At 46.4% G+C, this 24,370-nt stretch overlaps 1 protein-coding gene and 1 pseudogene across 1 annotated transcript; one reads left to right on the forward strand and one right to left on the reverse strand.

Moving 5' to 3' along the window:
* LOC109762705 (F-box/FBD/LRR-repeat protein At1g13570) lies at positions 1 to 2,217 on the forward strand. Its single transcript, XM_020321582.4, has 3 exons — positions 1 to 1,074; positions 1,177 to 1,320; positions 1,447 to 2,217. The coding sequence occupies exons 1-3, from the start codon at positions 82 to 84 to the stop codon at positions 1,822 to 1,824; spliced, it is 1,515 nt and encodes a 504-aa protein (XP_020177171.1). The 5' UTR covers positions 1 to 81; the 3' UTR covers positions 1,825 to 2,217.
* Positions 2,218 to 6,078: 3,861 nt separating this feature from the next.
* On the reverse strand, positions 6,079 to 9,296 carry LOC109762706 (GDSL esterase/lipase At5g45910-like; annotated as a pseudogene).
* Positions 9,297 to 24,370: the final 15,074 nt, after the last annotated feature.

Below are 24,370 nucleotides of genomic sequence, written 5' to 3' on the forward strand. Positions count from 1 at the left end.
GCATTTCGTTCCCTTGTGTTCCGCCGTCCCCGCTCCACTCCACCGCACGCGCCGCTCAAAGCCCTCGTCTTCACCGAGGGGATGCCGCCGCCGGCGACGGCCCAGGGCACCCTAGGGGCGACGGCCGCGGTGCTGGCCGAGCTCCTGCACCCCGGGCGCGACCCAGACGAGGCGGACGAGATCTTGGCCCGCCTGCTCTTCTGCACCCACCACACCCTCCCCGACCCGCCCGTCTCCGCCGCCGCCCGCCTCTCCGCCCTCCCCTCCGGCGACGCCGTCGACCGCGTCAGCCGCCTCCCCGACGCGCTTCTCCGCAGCATCGTCTCACTCCTGCCCGTCAAGGACGCCGCGCGCACGGCCGCGCTCTCCCGCCGCTGGCGCGGGGTCTGGCGCTCCGCCCCGCTCGTCCTCGCCGACGCGGACCTCTCCCCCTCCCCGGCCGCCCCCGCCCTGTCCCGCGTCCTCGAGGCGCACCCGGGGCCCTTCCGCTGCGTCCACCTCACCGGCAGCTGCACGGAGGAGTCCCGCCACCTGCTCGGGCCCTGGCTCCAGCTCCTCGCCGCCAAGGCCGTGCAGGAGCTCGTCCTCGTCAACCGCCGGCGCCCGCTCGACGTCGTCCTCCCCGCCACGTTCCTGCGCACGGCCACCCTCACCCGCCTCCACCTCTGCTTCTGGAAGTTCCCCAGCACGGCCGGGCTCCCGCCGGGCGTCTCTTTCCCCAACCTCCGTGAGCTCGGGCTGTACAGCGTCGTCGTGGAGGGCCGGGATCTGGACTTCATGCTCGACAGGAGCCCGGTGCTGGAGACGCTCTGCCTCGAAGGGAACCTGTTCACGCTCCGGCTGCGCCTTGTCAGCCAAAGCCTCCGGTGCGTGCAGATCATCGGGTCCTTCTTGGAGGAGATCTTCGTGGTGAACGCCCCACTCCTTGAGCGCCTCATCAATTTGGAAGGCTGGACCCATGAGGCCGGCTGCACCAAGGTCAAGATTGGCCATGCCCCCAAGCTGCAATTGTTGGCATACTTGCAGTTGGACACACGGAATCACGTCCTGGAGATCGGCAACACAATCATCAAGGTGCCTCGACGGATCCTTCCATTTGTTCGGAGACTGTAAACTCTCCATTTGTGGGTTTTTCCTCTCTTAACAATTTGGTTGCAATGTGAACTGCATTGGCAGGCTGGTACAAAGGTGAGCCCAAGAACCATGGTAACAAGTGTGACAGTCCTGGCTTTGGAGGTGCGTTTCGGAGTGCGCAATGATGCCAAGATGATTCCCAGTGTCCTCGGATGCTTTCCTAATGTCGAGACGCTCTACATCAAGGTGAGGCCCTCTTTCAGCTTTCGTGTGCATCTGCCCATTATCATCCCGTGCTGTATTGCTAATTTCTATCAATATAGCTGATGAAGAACTTCATGTGCATTTAACTGATGGGATTTTTATTTGCAGTCTGGACAGCCTGATCAATCCACTGGCAAGCTCAACCAAAAGTTCTGGCACGACTCTGGTGCCATAGAATGCATCCGGTCACGCATCAAGCGGCTGATTTTCCATGATTTCCAAGGGGGTCGAAGTGAGCTCGCCTTCCTCAAATACTTCGTCGAGAGTGCATTGATGCTCAAGCAGGTGGTGATCCTGTTGTCCACTGGCTCCACTTTGCCGGCGGAGGAGGTGCATTCCAAAATGGCGAATGTGAAACGGGCAGGTGAAATCTCCATAGCGCTGGTCACTGGCTATTCTGAACTTCAAGGACGTTACAAGAGAGGGTCTGAATTTTCTCTTGGCGAGCTTTTTTCCCTTATGAAATTTCCTTGTGCAAACTACTGAAGCCACAACAGGTGCGTGCGACGCAAATTGCCTTGTAAGTTACCAATGTCCTGTTCCTGTGGTCTGTGCATGCAAGACACCGTTGAGGTGGTTTGTTTTCAGTGTTTGGATATCCGGCCCGTCGACTCTTTTTCCATGATTAGCCAAGTGCCCAAGTGTCCAAGTTAGTATACTACACTACTTACCATTCTGTTGCAAGTTGCAACCATGAAGTAATTGATCTTTGGTTGGCAATCACGGACCTCTGTACCCTGTGTTTCATGCTTGCTGTGGTCTGATGACATGACCGTGGTGTTACATTGCACCCTTTTTTGCTTGACATTTGAGGCTTGATGCATGCTAATTTCTCTGTGCATTAACATGGAAATAAAATTCCTTCCCAGCTGGTTACCAGTTGTGCTGTGGTTGTTTTGCATAGTTATGTATGCCTAGTCAATTATTGTCGCAGGTCGGTTCTCCTTTATGTTTATTTGTGCTCTATATATCTGGTTCTTCAGTTGTGAAATTTTACTTGCTGGGGTGCATTTCAATGGACATAACTCCGAATAGCCAACGAGCTGAATCATTGTATATATTATCATGTTGAGGTTGTCAAACTAGGCCCACTTGGACATATTTTGCTGAAATCCTTTTGAAATCACTATTTGTGTGTTTTTTGCTTTTCTGCACCCTCCTCCTAGATAATTGTGTGCTTACTTCTTCCTTTGGGCATCTCCTTCTAAAACAGTTTCCATCTTTTAGATTCTTGCACCTCCAAGTGAGAAACACAGATCACACCTTCAGTCTACTGTGTCTCCTCCAAGCCCACCCCCTTCAAGCTGTGCCTTTGTCATTTTTTCTCCATGGTTGGTAGGTACTGTACTCTACCTCTGAAGGTCACTTTACATGTTTCAACTGATAAGCTACTACTAAGAGTCAAACATCATAAACCGTGTCGGTTTAGGTGGAACTGAGCGGCATGCTACGTAGATGCAACTGAGGAGCATCACTGCTTAGAAGCACACAGGGGACTCGTTTGTACCACTAGAATGAGCGGTATGCTACTTAAACAGTTAAACCAGCATGGTGGAGCATCGATGCCCGACGAGTGAACAAAACCATTCCACGGCTGGTTCTAACACGTAGATGCAGTTTACCTCTCTAAACATATACTAGTCAACTGCAGAAAGCTGAAGCCATGTGATCCATATAATGTTTTGGCGTATATTTAAGGCGCAGCAGAAAGTTGCAAAGTCGTAATCGACACGCTTATCAAATCAGTTCAAATATATTGAAGGAACAAATAAAGCTACAGCCTAAAGTGTGGCTGATTGCTAGTACAGTGCTGCTAGAGTGCCTGTTGCCTTGATTTGCCCTGATCGGGAGAGGAATGTTTCCCTACGGGAGAAAGTGGAATCTGCTCCTTTTAGGCTTTGTTTGGTTGCCAGGTAAATCCAACCCTGGGCACCAATCCCCCAACGTGGTTTTCCCCTGTGCAGATGGGATCCCTCCCACGCGGGGGAGATCTCCCCACTATCCCTGGTGCCAAAATGGTAACAAGGGGAAGGGCAGGAAATCCCTCACATGCTAATACAATATAACAAATAATTCATATGAATCAGGCACAGCTCATGTGTAGATATTTCCACAAATAATTCTGAAAAAGTTACAAAACACACACACAAAAGAGTTCATAATTCATGTAAACTAGAAGTTTGAAGAATATTACAACTGATAATCATCACTTCACAAAGGTTCGGATATTAGTTGGTTCGCATTTCATTGCAACAACCAATCATACAAGTTTTCTGAGTGCCGACATAAAACCAATCATTACAACTGGCATTGATGCATCATTGTTCAAGTTTGTTCACTACAAGGAGTTGTAAATTATCAAGTTGTGATGTCTGAAGCAGAGACACTTTTGAATAAGATGAACTGCAAGGCGGCAATCACTAGTCCTACTCACGTCTTTTCTCCACTCCGCATCGACATCAGGTACCATAGCTCGATGCTAGATGAACTACGGAAAAAATAAGGAAGTTAGCATCATGTATCCAACTGAGAATTGTAACAATTACATGAGCGCATGATGACTAAAGCTTGGATTTCTAATAATGAACAGCATGACTTGCTGATAAAAAGGATAATTGGATTTCTAATAATGAAGAGAAAGACTTGTTGATAAAAAGGATAATTGGATTTCTAATAATGAACAGCATGACTTGCTGATCAAAAGGATAATTGGATTTCTAATAATGAACAGCACGACTTTCTGATAAAAAGGATAATTGGATTTCTAATAATGAACAACATGACTTGCTGATAAAAAGGATAAGAACCACAAAACTAACTGCTATTTCTGGTTATTGTGACATAAATTTCAGTAATAATTACTAAATAACTAACGACAAAGATGGTAAGCAGTAGATCACCAAACCATTATCAAGCTTCACGGCAGTACATAATTCCAAAATTAGTAAAAACTGGGGATAAAAATGTATAATGGGAAAAGTAAGGACAAAACCAACATGGATTTCTGAGTGCAGAAAGTAAAGGCCTCTATTCCAAAAAAGAGGCAAGGCAGCCTAACAACCAGTTCACAAAAAAATGTATTCTCCGGCAATGTCATAAGTGTAAATGAATGCAGCCTACCAAATTACTAATAAATATGTGGCACATGCCCACACTCCACTGCTGTTACAAGTTACTTCCCTGATGAGTAAGTTTGTAAATAGGTAGTTCACCACACTTATTTAAGTACACACTACCATCTGTCCAGGGGCGTGATAAAATTATTTCTGTTCACAAGGCAATGATAAGGCAGGACATAAACATCACCAACCACATCTCTTGTTGACTAGTCGATCAATTTATACCAACAATCTTGTGATTGTATACCAAATTAAGAAGGCATCAACGATGAATGTTCACATACCTTTCTTGGTTCAGGTGAAATCTTCTCAATGACCAACAAACCGAAAGGCACACAGCCACTGAACACGGTGCCGCCACCTAGCTGATAAATATATGGGCTAATGTGTACTGAAATGCAAATTCCAGGCAATTATATACAGAGCACTATAAGAAATTAATCTTTCTGAAATGCTAGCTGTGGAGCGCTTTGTGTGCATGTAAGTGAAAGGCATGATTATAGTCTAGTCATTGTGATACAACGATGCATCACAACCGTGCATTATGATACTATATACTATCTGATAATTGTCTGTCCATACATGCTCCTATGAATTGATCTGACACTAGCTCTTCAATATCTTTGCCTACTACTCCCTCCGTCCCAAAATTCTTGTCTTAGATTTGTCTAAATACGGATGTATCAAGTCTCGTTTTAGTATTAGATACATCCGTATCTAGATGAATCTAAGACAAGAATTTTGAGAGGGAGGGAGTACTAGTCTATTAATTGTTATCTGATTAGATGGCAGCTGCTGAACCGATCAACTGTCACTCCAATCATCTCTGAAACAAGTATACACTGACACTAACACTGCTTGTGCATTGCGGCCATTGTATGGAAATCAGTTGCCTTAACTATAGTACAGTCAATTCCCTCCGACTATTGCATTTTTTTACTTTGCAACACAGGAATGTATGAGATGGATTCCTGTTAAGCAAAGTAATTTTGCCTCCGGCTTCTGGAATTAGTTAAAAGAAGCCGGTTCTCAAGTTATTGGATAGACCAGCAAGTTCAAGCATCAGTGCATGGAGATGTGGAAGAGGAGGGGGGCTAGCCTTAGGTCGAAGTCCGCGGAACCGTCGCCGTCGCCGGAGGGGACAGGAGCTTCAAGGCGGAGGGGAGATCCGGGGAAGGAGCAGCGTAAGGACGACGGACATCGCGGTCGCTGGAGGGGCGGAGCGTGGTGGCGGAGCATCGGAGGGAGAGGGGCCGGGCCGTCTCTCCGATCGCCGGCGGAGAAGCTCGGAGGCAAAGTGCTAGATCTGGCTCGCCGTCGCCTTTCGGTCGCTACGCTCGCGGTCTCGCTCGAGCCGTGGTTTTTCTCCCCGACCGCTGGAGGCGTGGATCGTTTCCCCGGGGAAACGATGCGGGTCGGGGATGGATCCCTCCGGAACGGATGCGTCCAAATGTCGCTGTGGATTTCCCCGGTTCGATTTGACCCGTGCTTTCTTCACCCGGGGAATAAGCGGGGATCCCGGAGGGATTCTGTGCAACCAAATGAGGCCTTAAGGTACTCCCTCCGGCGGAGGGAATTCTATTTAAGGGCATCTCCAACAGCATACCCCAAATTGAACACACTGTCCGTTAGCAGACACTTGTCAAAAACTCTTAAGATGAGTATGTAGAAATATTCTAAATACATGCTCATCTTAATTGCATAACCTTTTTAGAGAGAGAAAAGATACTTGTCAAAAACTTCATCTTTTTTCTCTACAAATTTCCCATCTTAATTGCATAGCCTTTTTCTATGTACTGGAAATTGAAAAATATTTCAAAGGTTGTCTATGTACATATATATAGGCTATGCAATTAAGATGGTTTTTCTATGTTCAAACATAAGCTTCCAAGAGAAAAAAACATTGTCTGCCGCATATTGTATTGTTAAAAAACGCAATAAGATTAGGCACTACCCCTCTAATCAAATCAACATGGTGTGCCATTTTTATTAGAATCTGCATAACATCTATGCCTCATACAAATACAACTCTATTCTTAATACTTTATAAAAATACAACTATATTCTTAACACTTTACAAATACAAGATGCATCTAACCCCACAAATAATATAACATATTTCAATATTATTTCAAATTTTGGGGTACATATTAGTATATTTCCCCAATACATGTGCGCATAGTTCTATAAAAGTTTGCCCGTGTGTACGTGTATCTATGTACGCATTTCGGCAAGGAGCTTCACTGCAGAATCGGTGGGTTGCAGTACATGCCGCTTAGCCAGCCCTCGGTGATCCGTTTGTTGGCAGCGTCGCTAAGGTGCATACCGTCCCAGGTTAGGTGGCTGCCCGGGTCATGGCAGACGCTCGAGCCATCCATCCCGCACCACTCCATTGCGAGCAGATCAAATCCGTTTGGCGCATTGGCCTTTCCGCAACATCCCATAAGTATGGTCCCAATCCCAAAGCCTGCATGAAAGAAATAGATCAAACTGAACATTGGGTGGCATATTTAGGTTCGCGGTCTTACTTTCAGCCTAATACGAAACCATTGAAAACAACCGATGATTTTTGTTTGGATTTCAGAAATACGAAACCATTGAACAAAGGTGTACTTACGAAAAAAGTGCAATTAAACTAAAGCCAAAAGTTGTAACTGTACTACACAAAAGTGTGAATGGTCTGGTGGTGGTCTATTGAGGTGCAAGGTGAGAGTTGTTTCTGGTTGAAGTTCCTAGGGACATGCCTAGTGGTTGACAAGGCGGTCTTTTTGATGTATTGTATATCATATAGATAAATCAATAAAACATCTTATACAATTGATTATCTCTTAATTAGTATTATCTTTAAAATTAATGTTATGAGGTCATGAAATTCATGGGTGATTAAAAATAAAATAAGAAAACATGTGAGTAAGAGAAGACATCTTGTAAGATAATGCCTTATCTTTCTTTGTAAGAGACCATCTCTTAACTAAGAGAAGACAAGACTTATTTTTGTTTCTTTATCTACATGCCATCACTAAGTTAGCACCATTACGTACCCTAACCTATATCTGTTTTACTAAAAAGAATGAAACACTCCTTTTGCAAGCACAATTGTCAAATGAAACTTACCAAACTTTTGGGTATCCTGCACCATTTGGTAGACGTGGCCTGCAAGGTCGGCATGCATGATCCTTGTGTGTTGATGCTTCTTTTGAAGCTTCTTGAGCCCGTTCTTGAGGAAAGAGTTGTGCCTATCAAACAAGGCGTTGTGGTTTCTCAGGCACCCATACTCGTCGTAGTCACCCTTGTCAGGGCTCTCGAAGAAGTTCAGGTATAGCGGGTAGCACCCCATGGGAGCAACGTTTGACACCACGATGTCAACTGCGCCGAGAGTGATTAATTTCTGCATGACATGTTAGTTTGGAACATAAGTATGTTAGGTGCAAAGTTCACTAAGTGGATATTTTATTTGTTGGTTGACATATACACTTGTCACTTCTCCATTTGCGAGTTATTCTTTGTGCTCCAGATACCGTTTTGTTTCAGACCAAGACATTAGAAAAATAAATATTTTGGAAGTAACTTGAACTTGATCCACGTTTAATAAAATGGATGTGTGCATCATGTGATGCAGAGGCCGGGGTAATCCCTTTTGTCGAGAAAAAAACAAATAGTTATTTTGGAAGTGTATATCAATGAAAAGGATATATGCATGTTCAGGTAAAACTGACAAGTTTTAGCCTTTGCGGTTACCTCTATGCCATATGTGATGGTGTTGACTATGCTGGGTATGCTCTTTCTTGCCTCATCTACCGTGGACCCATTCACCATCTGGATGTTGTAGTCGTTCTCCCCCAGCCGATCGAAACACGAACAGCGACTTGGCCAAATACTCCTTGCAACCTATATACAAGCGCACATGCACAAAATTAAACTTCGTAGTTGTTATTGCACCGATCGAGCTAGGAAAAGACATCATCATCGCATGTGCATGCGCAAATGAATCGATCGAATGGTCGATCCGATGTGAATGATCGATATTACTCTGCGGTGTTCCGCAGATGGAAGGCAGCAGTCGGAGGAGAGCGTCCATCTGGCTGTCCATGGAGCCGTCGAGGTGCACGCCGTAGCCGGTGAACATGCTGCTGCCGCTGTAGTCGCGCGCGGTGCCGCCGATCATTGCCATGTTGGCGCCTCGCCGGGAAGTCCTCCCCGCGCGCCTTGGACGGCGGGAGGAGCGGCAGCCCGAGCGCTTGCGCTGCGTGTGCATGCAGTTAGATTAACCACAGTAGTACGTGGCAGTGTAACAGGGTGTCGTCGATCGTGACGACGTGGTTACCGAGGAAGTCGACGTTGAGGCGGCCGTCGCAGCAGCGGCAGCTGGGCTTGCGGAAGTAGGTGATGCCGTAGGGGATACGGGCGAAGATGCCCAGCACGCCGGCCGGCTCGTGCCGGCCTCGGCGGCAGATGTTGCCGGTGTCCGACGTCGAGTCGCCCAGGTTGAAGATGGCGTTGTACCGCGGAGTCCGTGCACCCGGCCCCGCCGCCGCCGGCCGCTTCAAGCGCAGCCACCAGGCAGCACGAGAGGACGACAAAGGGTGCAACGCCGGCGATGCCTCTGCCCGTGACGGCCATGATGGATACACACTAGCTAGAGCTTCGCGCTGCGTTTACTTGGCACACCCTCGCAGTGCACGTCGCGTGCATATATATGGCGTTTGCCGGCGCTGCCATGGCTGATCGATGTCCGGCCCCAACCCTGCAGATCGGGAGCGAATTGATAGCTGACGGAGATGCGACCAACCGCACTACCTGTGATGATCGCATGCATCGATCCGTAACGTGGCGACCCATGGTTGCCGACCAGGCCGGGGCTTTGCTTTTCCCAATCGTACAACAAAAAAATGGTTGCCGACCTGCTGGTCGCCCTTAATTAGACCCTGTTTGTTTCGAGGGACTTATTGGTTTAGGGACTTAAAAAAGTCCCTATAAGTCCCATCTAAACTAAACAGGAGGGACTTATACGGACTTAAAGTGGTGATTTGGGACTTATCAAAAAAGACTCTCATGGAGGAACTTATAGGGAATTTTCCATCGATTCCCCCTGCCCCGCACCTAACCTTATCGCTTCCCCGCTTCGCTCCTTCCCGCATTAATAGAAAACAGGGCATAGGTCATAGGGCAGTTTTCACATTAGCCCCGGTTCAGTCACGAACCGGGACCCATGGGGGCATTCGTCCCGGTTCGTGAGCCCAGGGGGCCGGCCGGGGTCTCGTGGGCATTGGTCCCGGTTCGTATGGAACCATTTGTCCCGGTTCGAGCCACGAACCGGGACTAATGGTCCTCGCTCCTGGCCCACAACCATTTGTCCCGGTTCTTGGCATGAACCGGGACAGAAGGCCCGGATTTAGTACCAGTTCATGCCACGAACCGGGACCAATGAGGTGCCTATATATACCCCTCGCCCGCGAGCAGAGCACTCTAGTGCTCTGTTTTTCTCTGGCCGGCGAGGGGAGGGCTTTGTGGTGCTCTAGCTCACCTCCTATGCACATGAGGTGTTCGATGAAATGCCCGAGCCACACTAGTTAAGCTTTGTCCTCTCGAAGCTCGACCTCAAAGCTCCATTTTCCTCGAGATTTGTCTAGGTTTAGCGGCCCGTCACGTCCCATTCCCGTCTTCACCGCCGTCGACCGCCCGCGCCGATCTCGTCGCCGGCAACACCGTGGTGAGCCTCTTGTTCTTATCTTCTTTTTGAAAGAAAAAAAATTCTTACTTTAGATAGATACTTGTCTAATTTTCTTACTATTTTATTCCTTCTTATTACATAGTGCGATGGTTTTGGTATCCGCCCCCGTCGGCCCTCGTCCTGTCTATGATTCGGATGTGGTATATATTATCTTTTTATAACTATTTGATTCATTTATTGTTTATGACAAATATACCGACCAGCGTGACATAGATTTTATTTATCTAGGAGGTGGTTGAACCGGAAATTCTAACCGACCCTATTGTCGAGAGGTTAAATTTAGTTGAAGAAGAAAACAATTACTTGAAGGAAAAAAAATTGAGGAGGAGAAGATGATATTGGAGTTGCATGTTGCGGATGTCGTCGATGATCACAAGATCAAGATGGATGCAATGCGCTTGAAGATTAGAAAGATTAGAAAATATGCCATTCATACCGAGGCTTGGTATCATTATGCCGTTGGATCAATTGTTACCTTGGTTGCGATTATGATCGCATTTGTTTTCGCATTGAAATGTTTTACATAGTTTCAATGTATGGTTTAATTAATTAGATGCTCTGGAGAGCTATATATATGTTGTTAGATGAGAACTATGTATGTACTTTGGTTATAATGTGATGATGAACTTCTATTAATTTGGTCACTTAATTATATATTCATGATGTTCTGTAATGGTTTTTGACACACTTAATTATATATAATGCACGCAAATGAACCGGCAATGGATGTACGGTGACAGACACACCTCCGAGTACATTAAGGGCGTGCATGATTTTCTCAAAGTGGCTGAGGCAAACAAGCAGAATGGTTTTATGTGTTGTCCATGCCCTACATGTGGGAATACGAAGTCTTACTCTAACCGGAAAATCCTTCATGCCCACCTGCTTTACAAGGGTTTCATGCCACACTATAATGTTTGGACGAGGCACGGAGAAATGGGGGTTATGATGGAAGACGGCGAAGAAGAAGAGGACGATGACAACTATGTGCCCCCTGAATACGGTGATGCTGCAACGGGGGAAGCTGCTGAAGATCAAGAGGAACCAGACGATGTGCCCAATGATGCTGCAAGGGGGGAAGCTGCTGAAGATGAAGAGGAACCAGTGCCCGATGATGATGATCTCCGCCGGGTCATTGTCGATGCAAGGACGCAATGCGAAAGTCAAAAGGAGAAGCTGAAGTTCGATCGCATGTTAGAGGATCACAAAAAAGGGTTGTACCCCAATTGCGAAGATGGCAACACAAAGCTCGGTACCGTACTGGAATTGCTGCAGTGGAAGGCAGAGAATGCTGTGCCTGACAAAGGATTTGAGAAGCTATTGAAAATATTGAAGAAGAAGCTTCCAAAGGATAACGAATTGCCCGACAGTACATACGCAGCAGAGAAGGTCGTATGCCCTCTAGGATTGGAGGTGCAGAAGATGCATGCATGCCCTAATGACTGCATCCTCTACCGCGGTGCGTACAAGGATCTGAACGCATGCCTGGTATGCGGTGCATTGCGGTATAAGATCAGACGAGATGACCCTGGTGATGTTGACGGCGAGCCCCCCAGGAAGAGGGTTCCTGCGAAGGTGATGTGGTATGCTCCTATAATACCACGGTTGAAACGTCTGTTCAGAAACGAAGAGCATGCCAAGTTGATGCGATGGCACAGTGAGGACCGTAAGAAAGACGGGAAGTTGAGAGCACCCGCTGACGGGTCGCAGTGGAGAAAAATCGAGAGAAAGTACTGGGCTGAGTTTGCAGCTGACCCAAGGAACGTATGGTTTGGTTTAAGCGCGGATGGCATTAATCCTTTCGGGGAGCAGAGCAGCAATCACAGCACCTGGCCCGTGACTCTATGTATGTATAACCTTCCTCCTTGGATGTGCATGAAGCGGAAGTTCATTATGATGCCAGTTCTCATCCAAGGTCCTAAGCAACCCGGCAACGACATTGATGTGTACCTAAGGCCATTAGTTGAAGAACTTTTACAGCTGTGGACTGGAAACGGTGTACGTACGTGGGATGAGCACAAACAGGAGGAATTTAACCTGCACGCGTTGCTGTTTGTAACCATCAACGATTGGCCCGCTCTCAGTAACCTTTCAGGACAGACAAACAAGGGATACCACGCATGCACGCACTGTTTAGATGACACTGAAAGTATATACCTGGACAAAAGCAGGAAGAATGTGTACCTGGGCCATCGTCGATTTCTTCCGATCAACCATCAATGTCGAAAGAAAGGCAAGCATTTCAAAGGCGAGGCAGATCACCGGAAGAAGCCCGCCATGCGTACCGGTGATCACGTACTTGCTATGGTCAATGATTTACACGTAATCTTTGGAAAGGGTCCCGGCGGACTAGCTGTTTCGAATGACGTTGAGGGACACGCACCCATGTGGAAGAAGAAATCTATATTTTGGGACCTACCCTACTGGAAAGAGCTAGAGGTCCGCTCTTCAATCGACGTGATGCACGTGACGAAGAACCTTTGCGTGAACCTGCTAGGCTTCTTGGGCGTGTATGGGAAGACAAAAGATACACCTGAGGCACGGGAGGACCTGCAACGTTTGCACGAAAAAGACGGCATGCCTCCGAAGCAGTATGAAGGTCCTGCCAGCTACGCTCTTACGAAAGAAGAGAAAGAAATCTTCTTTGAATGCCTGCTCAGTATGAAGGTCCCGACTGGCTTCTCGTCGAATATAAAGGGAATAATAAATATGCCAGAGAAAAAGTTCCAGAACCTAAAGTCTCATGACTGCCACGTGATTATGACGCAACTGCTTCCGGTTGCATTGAGGGGGCTTCTACCGGAAAACGTCCGATTAGCCATTGTGAAGCTATGTGCATTCCTCAATGCAATCTCTCAGAAGGTGATCGATCCAGAAATCATACCAAGGCTAAGGAGTGATGTGGCGCAATGTCTTGTCAGTTTCGAGCTGGTGTTCCCACCATCCTTCTTCAATATCATGACGCACGTCCTAGTTCATCTAGTCGACGAGATTGTCATTCTGGGGCCCGTATTTCTACACAATATGTTCCCCTTTGAGAGGTTCATGGGAGTCCTAAAGAAATATGTCCGTAACCGCGCTAGGCCAGAAGGAAGCATCTCCATGGGCCATCAAACAGAGGATGTCATTGGGTTTTGTGTTGACTTCATTCCTGGCCTTGAGAAGATAGGTCTCCCTAAATCACGGTATGAGGGGAGACTGACTGGAAAAGGCACGCTTGGAGGGGGGAACTCAATAATATGCAGGAACGGATATTCTTGGTCTGAAGCACACTACACAGTTCTACAGAACTCTACCTTGGTGACCCCGTATGTCGATGAACACAAGAACAGTCTGCGCTCCAAACACCCGGAGCAGTGTGACGACTGGATTACATGTGAACACATCAGGACTTTCAGCAGTTGGTTGGAAACACGTCTCAGAGGTGACACCACTGTTTGTGATGAGTTGTACTCGTTGTCCAGGGGACCATCTTCGACTGTATTGACTTACAAAGGATACGAGATAAATGTGAATACATTTTACACGATCGCCCAAGATCAAAAGAGCACCAACCAAAACAGCGGTGTCCGCTTTGATGCAGCAACCGAGAGGGGAAAGGACACATATTATGGTTACATAATGGACATATGGGAACTTGACTACGGACGTGATTTTAAGGTCCCTTTGTTTAAGTGCAAATGGGTCAATCTGTCAGGAGGCGGGGTACAGGTAGACCCACAGTACGGAATGACAACAGTGGATCTGAACAATCTTGGGTACACTGACGAACCGTTCGTCCTAGCCAATGATGTGGCACAGGTTATCTATGTGAAGGACATGTCTACCAGACCGAGGAAAAGAAAACATAAGGAAGCGAATACATCATACGATGAGCCAAAGCGGCACATAGTTCTTTCAGGAAAAAGGGACATTGTGGGAGTGGAGGGCAAGACAGACATGTCTGAAGATTATGAAAAGTTTCATGAAATTCCTCCCTTCAAAGTCAAGGCTGACCCAAGCATCCTGATAAACGATGAAGATTATCCATGGTTACGGTGCAATAAGCAAATGACACAAGCGAAGAAAAAGTGAAGACTTTCTCCCGCAACTATTATGATGATAGCATGCCAACTTTGTAATAGACGAGTATGATACCATTGTCCGTTTTGTACAAGAAGTGCATCTAGTTTTTGCCGTAACCCTCTCAACTTTTTTGCACATGCTATGTGGATGAAATGATGATACTATGCCAACTTTCAACCTTTTCAGAGTTCATTTGAAATGCTTTATAAGCCCTGAGTGCAGAGAGGTTAGGCCCGTAAGCCTGCTTTAGAGAGGAGCTCGACAGCTCAGGCGCACCGCACATTATAAACAGGTGCGACTCTCTCTTAGCTAGCGAGGTGGGACTAAACTCACCACCACGCCGTTGTGCAAGGCCATTGGTCCCGGTTGGTGGCACGAACCGGGACCAATTCCACCCTTTGGTCCCTGTTGGTGCCACGAACCGGTACTAATGAGGCTGTGGCCCCACGAGCACCTTTAGTACCTGTTCGTGGCACGAACCGGTACTAGAGTTTCTTACTAGCTAAGCAGTTTTTTAGTCCCACCTCACTAGCTGAGAGGCATTAGGAGCGGTTTATAAGCCCTGAGTGCAGAGACGATGAAGAAGAGGCGCAATGCTCACGTTGCTTAGCTTCAAGCCTTGAGGAATAAGGTAGACTGCATCGAGCTATGTGCAGTGCAGTCTACACTATTCCGAAAGGCTTGAAGCAAATCAACGCGCATTGCGCCTCTTTTTTATTTTTAATCATTAAAAGCAAAAAGAATTTTCATAAAGAACTTTTTTTGATAAAAACTTTAATAGCAGAAAGAATTATCATAAAGTAAAATAAATAAGTAATTAGAAACAAAATAAAATAAAATAAATAAGTTTTTTGTTGTAAGTAGAAATAAAACAAAATAAATATAGCAAAAAAGAAAATAAAAAAATAAAAACAGCAAAAAGAATTTTCATAAAGAACTAATGGCACTAATAGAAAGTTTATATGTTTTCTAAAACTAATGGCACTAACAGACAGTTTATAATTTTGCTGACCTAAAAGCAAAAAGAATTAAAAAATAAAGCAAAAAACAAAAGAAAATAAATAATGCAAAAAATTTAAAAAACTGCCACCTATTGGGCCACCACGGCCTGAATACGACTAGAAACCCAACCTGGGCCAGGATTCAGGCCCGCAGAAGGCCCAATAGGCCAACAGACAGTACAGTGTGACATTAGGCCCGTAAGCCTGCATTTGAGAGGAGCTCGAGAGGGCAGCCGTAGTGGAGCTTATAAACCACTCCGAGCCCCTCTCAACTAGCGAGGTGGGACTAAACTTTTGGCCGCGGGCAGCGTAAGGACTTTGGTCCCGGTTGGTGGCACCAACCGGGACCAATGCCCCCCCTTTAGTCCCGGTTGGTGCCACCAACCGGGACCAAAGGCCGCCGCTTCCCGCCCTTTGGGCTGCTGAAAAGAGGCCTTTGGTCCCGGTTGGTGGCACCAACCGGGACTAATGCCCACCTTTAGTCCCGGTTGGTGCCATGAACCGGGACTAAAGGATTTGCTATATAAGTCCACACTTGGGAAATTTTCGACATACCTCGCCAGTTGCCCCGACGCCGCCAGGCTGCCCGTGCTCGCCGTCGCCGCCCGCTCCTCATCGCCGTCGCCCCGCGCCCTTGCCTCGACGGGTCGCCGCCCGGTGCTCGTCGCCGTCGCCCTGCCCCCACGCGCCGCCCCGCCTCGTGCTCCCCTGCTCGCGCGCGCCGCCTCGGCGCCCCGAGCCCCCCTGCCCGGCCCGCGCGTGCTCGCCGGCGCCCTCGCCGCCCCCGCCCCGTGCGCCGGCGCCCTCGCCGCCCCCGCCCCCGCCGTCGCCATCGTCCTAGCCGCCCCCGCTGTGAGAGCCGCCGCCCCTGCTCTGTTTTTTTATTTTTATTAGTTTAATTGTTTTGTTCATATGTGATGTATATGTGTATGTGGCTATAATGTATATGTGAACAATTTTTTTTGTATGTATGTAGATGTTCAAAATGTATGAATATATATGTCAAAAATGTTTTTTTGTTCATAGAAAGTTTTTGTTCATATATAGAAAGTTTTTATATATGACAATGGATATATATTCGATATATATGAGAAATGATGATCCACATGGAAAAGTTTTATATATGCAAAAGTTACAATTTTAGAAAAGTTTTATATATCTAGCTAGGAAGGGAAGAAGAAGAAAAAGAAGGATAGGAAAGAAGAAAATAAGAAGAGGAAAGAAAGAAGAAGAGGAGAGGAAGAAGAGGAGATATAAATAAGAAGAGGAAAAAAGAAGAAAAAGAAGAGGAGAAGAAGAAAGGAATAGAGGAGAAGAAGAAAAAATAAAAAATATTCTATTTTTTCTTCTTCACCTCTATTCCTTTCTTCTTCTCCTCTTTTTTCTTCTTCTTTTTTTTCTTTTTTTTCTTCAATCCTCTCCTCTATTCCTTTCTTCTTCTCTCCTCTTTTTATTTCTTCTTCGTTTTCTTATGTTTTATCGGGTCTGTCGTCGTCGATATATACCCCTCCCGATAACTTCAACACGAGGGGGGGTCGATATACCCCCTCCCCGATAACATTATTTTCCCGTGTATATATGTCGTCGTTGTCGATATAACCCCCTCCTGATAACTTCAACACGGGGGGGGGGGGGGGGTCGATATACCCCCTCCCCGATAACATTATTTTCCCGTGTATGTATGTTGTCGTTGTCGATATTACCCCCTCCCGATAACTTCAACACGAGGGGGGATAACTTCAACACGAGGGGGGGGGGTCGATATACCCCCTCCTCGATAACATTATTTTCCCGTGTATGTATGTCGTCGTTGTCGATATAAAACCCCCTCCCGATAACTTCAACACGTGGGGGGGGGTCGATATATACCCCCTCCCCGATAACATTATTTTCCCGTGTATGTATGTCGTCGTTGTCGATATATATAACTCCCTCCCAGATAACTTCGACATGATGGACGGTCGATATGTATACCCCCTATCGACCGTGATAACTTATACCACGGGAGCACCCCCCGGCCCTCTCGCTCGACCAAAACTCTCGAGGACACCCAAACCCTAGAAAAAAACAATGTCGGTCTCCTACCCCCTCCCGCCGCGCCCCTACCCTTGAAGCGTTGCCTAGGCCACCCCAAACCCGGAATAAGCTAGGTCTACGTTTGCACTAATATATCCACCTGCTGTCATGTTTGTGTAATAATTGCCATGTTGTAATATTTGCAGAAACAATGGAGCACGGACGAGATGAGCAAGCAGAAGAGGTGTTGGGGGACATAATCTTAGCCGGAGGTGATATCTTGTCATATCTTAACGACAATGATGGTCTGGAAGAACAGGGTGAAGAAGCAGGCTGCGGTGATCGAAGAGTGGAGGAGGAAAGACATGATTATGATGGCTCCGGTGACCCAATGCTGGTGCAAGAAGGAGCCCGTGGTGACGGATCCGGTGACCGAACAGAGTCCGGCCAGGTAAATATATTAGTTAAGCCTGTGCTGACTAGCTAATTGATGCATTCATTGTTTTGGTATGTACACATATTAATTAACACTCGTCTTTCTTCTTTTTTCTAGCCCTCCGGATCGAGCACAACTGCGGTAAAGAGACGAGGCCCGAAGAGAAAGTTGCGCTCGGATGAAAGGTTTGAGATCACAGCAATCGCGCGCGACGGCCAACCGATTGAACCCCTCCGGACAAAGGATGCTTTTGCTGCTCAGTGCGGGGTTCTAGTTAGGGACAAGATCCCGATCAGCATCCACCAATGGTATAAGCCTAAGAAGGAAGACCCTGAGGTGTCTTATGTCAATGATATGCAGAAAGATGATCTTTGGACTGAGCTGAAGGCAAATTTCACCCTACCGCCAGAGGAGGATCCGGAGAAGCCAGTTATAGAGCAATTAATCAAGTCTCATGCTCTTAAGAAGATGGCAGACCTATTCAGGAGGTGGAAGAATGAGCTGAAAACGTTTGTCGACAAAGAAGAGACACCTGAATTCATCGGCCGGTATGAGAAGATCAGAGATCACTGGCCCGCATTTGTGGCCCACAAGACATCGGAAAAGAGTAAGAAGATGTCAGCGACAAACAAGAAGAATGCTGCGAAGAAGAAGCTTCACCATCGCACGGGGTCAGGTGGCTACCTCAAAACCCGGCCTAAGTGGGCCAAGTCTGAGAGGGATCTGCTTGATAAAGGGATCGAACCACAGACAATGAACTGGCCAGACCGTTGCCGGACTTGGTTCTTCGGGGCTGGCGGAACCTTGGACCCTGTATCAGGGAGGTGTCGTTGGACGGACGAGCAACTTGCAATACCCGTCAAGAAGATTCAGCACTATATCGATGCAGCGCAGCAAGGGACGTTCGTTCCAGACAGAGAGAACGACGAGCTCACAATGGCCCTCGGGAATCCTGAGCACCCTGGACGGACACGAGGCACGCCAGGCTCCGTTCCGTGGAAGGCTGGTTTTCCGGACGCGGGCGGTTACAAAACCCAGGAGAGGAGGAAAAAAGTAGAGCAGATCCAAATTCAGCGTCTGCACGAAAGGGTTCAAGTGCTAGAGGAACAAGACAGCAATAGAGATGCCGAAACTGCCCCCGAAGCTACACCGCCATCTCAGCGTAGAAGCAGCGTGGCTTCCACCGAGCTGCCTCAGCTGGAGCATGCGGCTACTCCTAGCTACCCCGTGAATGCTATCACGGAGTCTCAACATTGTCACCTTATGGCGGAATGGCAGAACTTGAAAGTCAAGGCGGCTGTTGGCTCTGTTTTACCTACTGAACCCGGCGCAACCTACCACTGCCGGCCGATTCCTGAAGGATATGCTAGGGTGATGGTGGATGAAATAACGGAGGGATTTGAGGACCTCCAGCTTGACCACCCTACCGGTGAAGGGGAGACTCGGCTGGGTTTAGCTCTGAAGACTCCATGCCTATGGCGGAAGGAGCTCATCAAGCTTCCGAACTAGACGGCTCCGGCGAGTAAGGGCACTCCGCCTCCTCCTCCGGCGAGTGATCAGGGCACTCAGCCTCCTTCTCCGGCGCGTGGCGGCACTCCGCCTCCTTCTCCGCCAGCGCCGGCGCGCCAGAGCACTCAGCCTCCTTCTCCGGCGCGTGGCGGCACTCCGCCTCCTTCTCCGCCAGCGCCGGCGCGCCAGAGCAGCCAGCCTCCTCCTTCTCCGCCTCGTCAGCAAGGGCGGAAGAGACCCGCCGCCGCTGCGGCTGCTCCGGCGCGTCGTAGTCCTTCTCCTCCGCCTCGTAAGCAAGGAAAGAAGACAGCCGCAGCCGCTCCGTCTGCTCTGCCGGCGTCTAGCAGTACAGCTGCCAAAGGCGGGAGGCAATACAGATTCGGTCCTTCTCTGAAGACTCCAGAGAAGTTACCATATGAGAGGACCGAGGAGGAGAACGCGAAGATCGTGCGAGCCGAAGTGAAGAACTTCTTTGAAGGGGACAAAGCAAAGAAACATCCACCTCCGGAGGAGAAGGTAGATCCGGTGAAAGCAAAGCGCACTCTGGCTGCCTTGACAAAACCACCAAAGTCTCCGCCAAAAGGCAACTATGAGCGCGTTCTTGCAAAGGCATATGTCGAAGCGGAGTGGTCGGGAAGTACTGTCAGTGATAAAAGGATGAAAGAACGACGAGCTGGGAAAAAATTGCCCAGCTCGGCGAACAAGAGAACCAATCGTGCCCCCCGCTCAAGGTGTCAAAAGACATCGTCGCTAATGATCCGGGTATGGTGCCCAGTTATACCGATCTTGGAGATTACCTGCCCGACGATGTACATTATGAAATCATGGAGGTGGACGAACACAAATACCATTACGGGAAGCCTCTCGTCAAAGATGTCAAATCTCTAAGCACGATGATGCGAAGACTACATGATTGGTACATGAAAACCTGCAGAGAGTCTGATCGGATGAGTACTTTAACGCTGAGAGTTAAACCGGAGCATGACCTCGTTGGAATTGAACTGCTGAATGTTCCATTTGAGGATTTCTTCCAGTTTTACAATCTAAAGTCCCTCGATAAAACAACGATCACTTGCTACTGTCTGTAAGTAGTACTACTTCTGTCATTAAGTCTCTCTATATAGGTCAGCTCTTTCATTGCATGTATTTATACTTATCCTCACTATATTATGCAGATTGAAGATCGCCGAATTGAAGAAAAGACAAATCGGTGATATTGGGTTCATTAACACAAATCTCATAGATGCAACTCAGGTTAAATTTCATGCCAAAGAAGCCGAGGCCAACTTGCTACAATCGTTGGTAATAAATCAAAACAAAGATATAATACTCTTTCCTTACAACTTCAAGTGAGTGTTACTGTCTTCTGCATATTCGGTTTCCCTTTATTAGTCCAGGTTATGGTAATGTAATTGATGGCTTATGCATGCATGCGCAGCTTCCACTATATTCTCCTAGAGATTAAGCTTGAGCCGGGAGTAGTAACCGTCTTAGACTCGAGACGAAAAGATCCCCAGGACTATGCGAACATGACTCAAATGCTCCAGAAGTAAGTTAAATCGATCATTATCCACCATATCAGCAACTTTGTTCATTTCCTGATATCAAGTAATTGTTTTCTTTGTCTGGCAGGGTTTGGAGAAAATTCACCTCAAAAGCCCCGGGACTGCCGAACCAGCTGCAATTTAGACACCCGAAAGTAAGTACTATAGTAGCATGTTCCGCACATCTCCTAGTGATTCAAGCGCTAGTTTGATCAATACCATTTAGCATGCTTGCTTATCAGTTTGATTGACCTCTATTTTGTAAAGTGGTTGTGGCAGCAACCCGGAAATAATTACTGTGGATACTACATTTGCGAGTCCATCCGCTACCATACCTGTGAGCGGGGCTACACTGAAGAACAATATGAAGTGCGTAAGCAATAATATTCAAAATTTTATTTTATTACCATCATTTGTGTTGAGTTTCATTTATTCATATATATATGTATTGACCCCCTTCTTCAAATTAGATTTTTCGGAAGCGGGATCAACTCCTAGCACCAGATCGTATGCGAGGAATTCAAGAGGAATTGGCGGCATTCTTCCTTGACCATGTGATCGCTGAAAACGGAGAATACTATGTGGACCCTGTGTTCCTACAATATAATTAGGAGATTGTATTGTAAGAGATAATTATTGTATATATGTAGCCGGTAGTGTCGGATAGATATACGAGAACTTGTTGTTCGACCAATATCTCGGAGAAGGAGAGGTGGTCGATATCACTTCTCTCTGTATGCATATATATATATATATATATATATATATATATATATATATGTTCATGATGATCTTCTGTTTCCTTCATTTGATTACTAGCTAGCGTGTCTACTCCTCTCCATACGTATATAGTACGTAGCGTCGACAAAGCATGGAGATAAGAGAGGACACTTCTCTCTATTAATTAGCTAGCTAACACAATATATGAAACACCTAAATTAACCCCCCAAAACCCCTAAACCACCCCCTTTCAAAAAAACAAAAACCTCAGCTCCTGCCAGGTGCTGACGCGTGGATGCCTATTGGTCCCGGTTGGTGGCACCAACCGGGACCAAAGGCCCTCCTGCCTGGGCTCCCCGCACCGGCCACGTGGACGGCCTTTAGTCCCGGTTCGTGTAAGAACCGGGACTAAAGGGCTAGGGCATTAGTAACGACCCTTTAGTCCCGGTTCCAGAACCGGGACTAAAGGCCCTTATGAACCGGGGTAAAAGCCCCTTTTCCTACTAGTGCTGCATCCCCGCTCTGCTCCAGTCGCCGCCGCCGCCGGCAGCACCCTGAACCGCCGCCGCCATGGCCGACGATGAGGAGGACCGGATCCCCTTCTTCTCTAGTTCCACGCGCATCATCAGGCATCCTAGGGCTCATCCGCCGGGATCAATCTCGGGAGGGGAATGGGAGTCTTGGATCTCAACCACAACGTCGACGACTTCCCGGAGTTGGGCTCGTACCAGCAGCTCCTCTTCGACCAGTCCGCCGGCCATGGTCTTCCTCCTACTGGACCTGGTCGTGGGAGGCCCGTGTCTCAGGGCGGAGGAGGCCGAGCAGGTCTCTGAGCATGGGAGGGTTATGTGAACAAGTGTTTTATCAACTTATAAGTCCCTGTAAACAAACAGGCAAGGACTCGGGACTTATAAGTCGATGTAAACAAACAGGTAGGGACTTATGACTTATAAGTTGGGACTTAAAAAAGTCATATGACTTATTAAACAAACAGGGCCTTAGTTTGTTCGCCAGTATCCCTTTCCACTGAGCTAGACAGTCGTACGGGCCGGGCCTGCGACAGTCGTATGGTGCAACAGCGTTGGTGCTTAAGCCCAATGGGCCAGACCCAATTACGTACGCTTGCTGCGTCCTTTATTTTTCCCTTTTTGGTTTTAATTTTTACTTTTATCTATTTCTAAATAATCAAAAAAATCATATATATAGAGAGAGTTTTCTAATTTATTAATTATTAAAAAATATGTCCACATCATTTTTGAAAAATTATTTAAAAATATTGGATCATTTAAAAAAATTAACATAAAACAAATCACAAATTTAAAAAATAGTTCATGTAATTAGGAAAGAATGCACATTTAAAAAGTGTTCATGTCTTAGTAAAACGAGTTTATGTATTTTTTAAATTACGCACTAGAAATATTCATTGAAAAAAACTCATGCATTAAAAAAATTGTTCTTGTTTTAAAGTAATTTAAGCTATTTTTTGATGTCTTAGATTATTATGTCTCAACGTTGACGCCCGAAATTTCCCGACTTACTAAAACATTTCTATCTAGCTAACTCTTTTAATTACTTCACACAACTTTGTTACAGCTGAGCTTTTTTCCCCAGAAACTTCCGAAGGGGCAGGAGCAGTGCATTCCTGCCAAGAGAACCATCTAACCAGCCCACAAAAAAAAGAGAACCATCTAACCAAGAGATCTATCTAACCATGTAATATTTTGTCGTTTTTGAGAAAAATACTCGTGGACTTTATCAATTGTTCACCTATTCTCTCTGAAAAGTTAAAAAAAATTATAAAATGGAAAAAAAATAAAGGAAGAACATAAAATAAAGTAACGGTGGGAAAAAATGCTCCCTCCGTTCCAAAATATAAGTATTTCTGGATATTTGAATGCGTACTACATACGGATGTATATAGACGTACTTTAGAGGGTAGATTCACTCGTTTAGCTTCGTATGTAGTTCCTAGTGAAATCTCTAGAAAGACTTATATTCTGGAACAGAGGGATTATTAACGATGAAACGGGAAATGAGACAAAAACAAAATTCCCGTCTCGTAAGAAAATCAGTGCTACCACACCAAAGAAGATGCTAGAAAATGGGGGAGGCCCTATTCGGCGCTGTAGGCACCTGAACCTGAAACTGGCGCCTACAGCGCGCCCTCTATGGTATTAGAACTAAAACAGCCGTGCTATTTATTACTCAGCCTGTCAGTCATTTTTCATTTTTCGATGAACTTTTTACAAATTCGATGAATTAGAAAAAGTTCACATATCTGAAAAAAAGTTCATCGGATTTGAAAAAAGTTCATCACATTTGAAAAAAGTTCATCGATTTTGAAAAAAAGTTCATTGGATTTCAAAAAAGTTCATTGGGTTTGAAAAAAAGTTCATCACATTTGGAAAAAGCTCATCGATTTTGAAAAAAAGTTCATCAAAACTCGAAAAAAGATCATCAAATTTGATATAAAAGTTCATCAAAATTAAAAATAGTTCAGCGAATTTGGGAAAGAAATCAGAGAATTTAGAAAAATTCATCAAATCAGGAAAAACTTCGTCCTATTTGAAAAAAGATCATCGATTTTTAAACAAGTTAAATTTAAAAAATCATCGATTTTTTTTATAAACAAAACACTAATTTTGTAAAAAAAGAACAAAAAGAAAACCCAGATAAAAACCGCCCCGGAAATGACCACCAACTGGGGAAACCCGGTTTGGGAAGCTTCCGGAACCTTCCGAAAACCGGGAGCATTCCCACGAATGAAGAGAACAGATAAAACAAAACAAGATGTAAATCACGAGTTGGTTGACGGCATAGTGGTTAGCCTCCTTTTTTTTTTTTTTGAGGGAAGTGGTTAGCGTCCTTGGAGATGGTGGAAGAGATCGCGA

This window comes from Aegilops tauschii, chromosome 7 (assembly GCF_002575655.3).
Source record: "Aegilops tauschii subsp. strangulata cultivar AL8/78 chromosome 7, Aet v6.0, whole genome shotgun sequence".
Classification (NCBI taxonomy): domain Eukaryota; kingdom Viridiplantae; phylum Streptophyta; class Magnoliopsida; order Poales; family Poaceae; genus Aegilops; species Aegilops tauschii.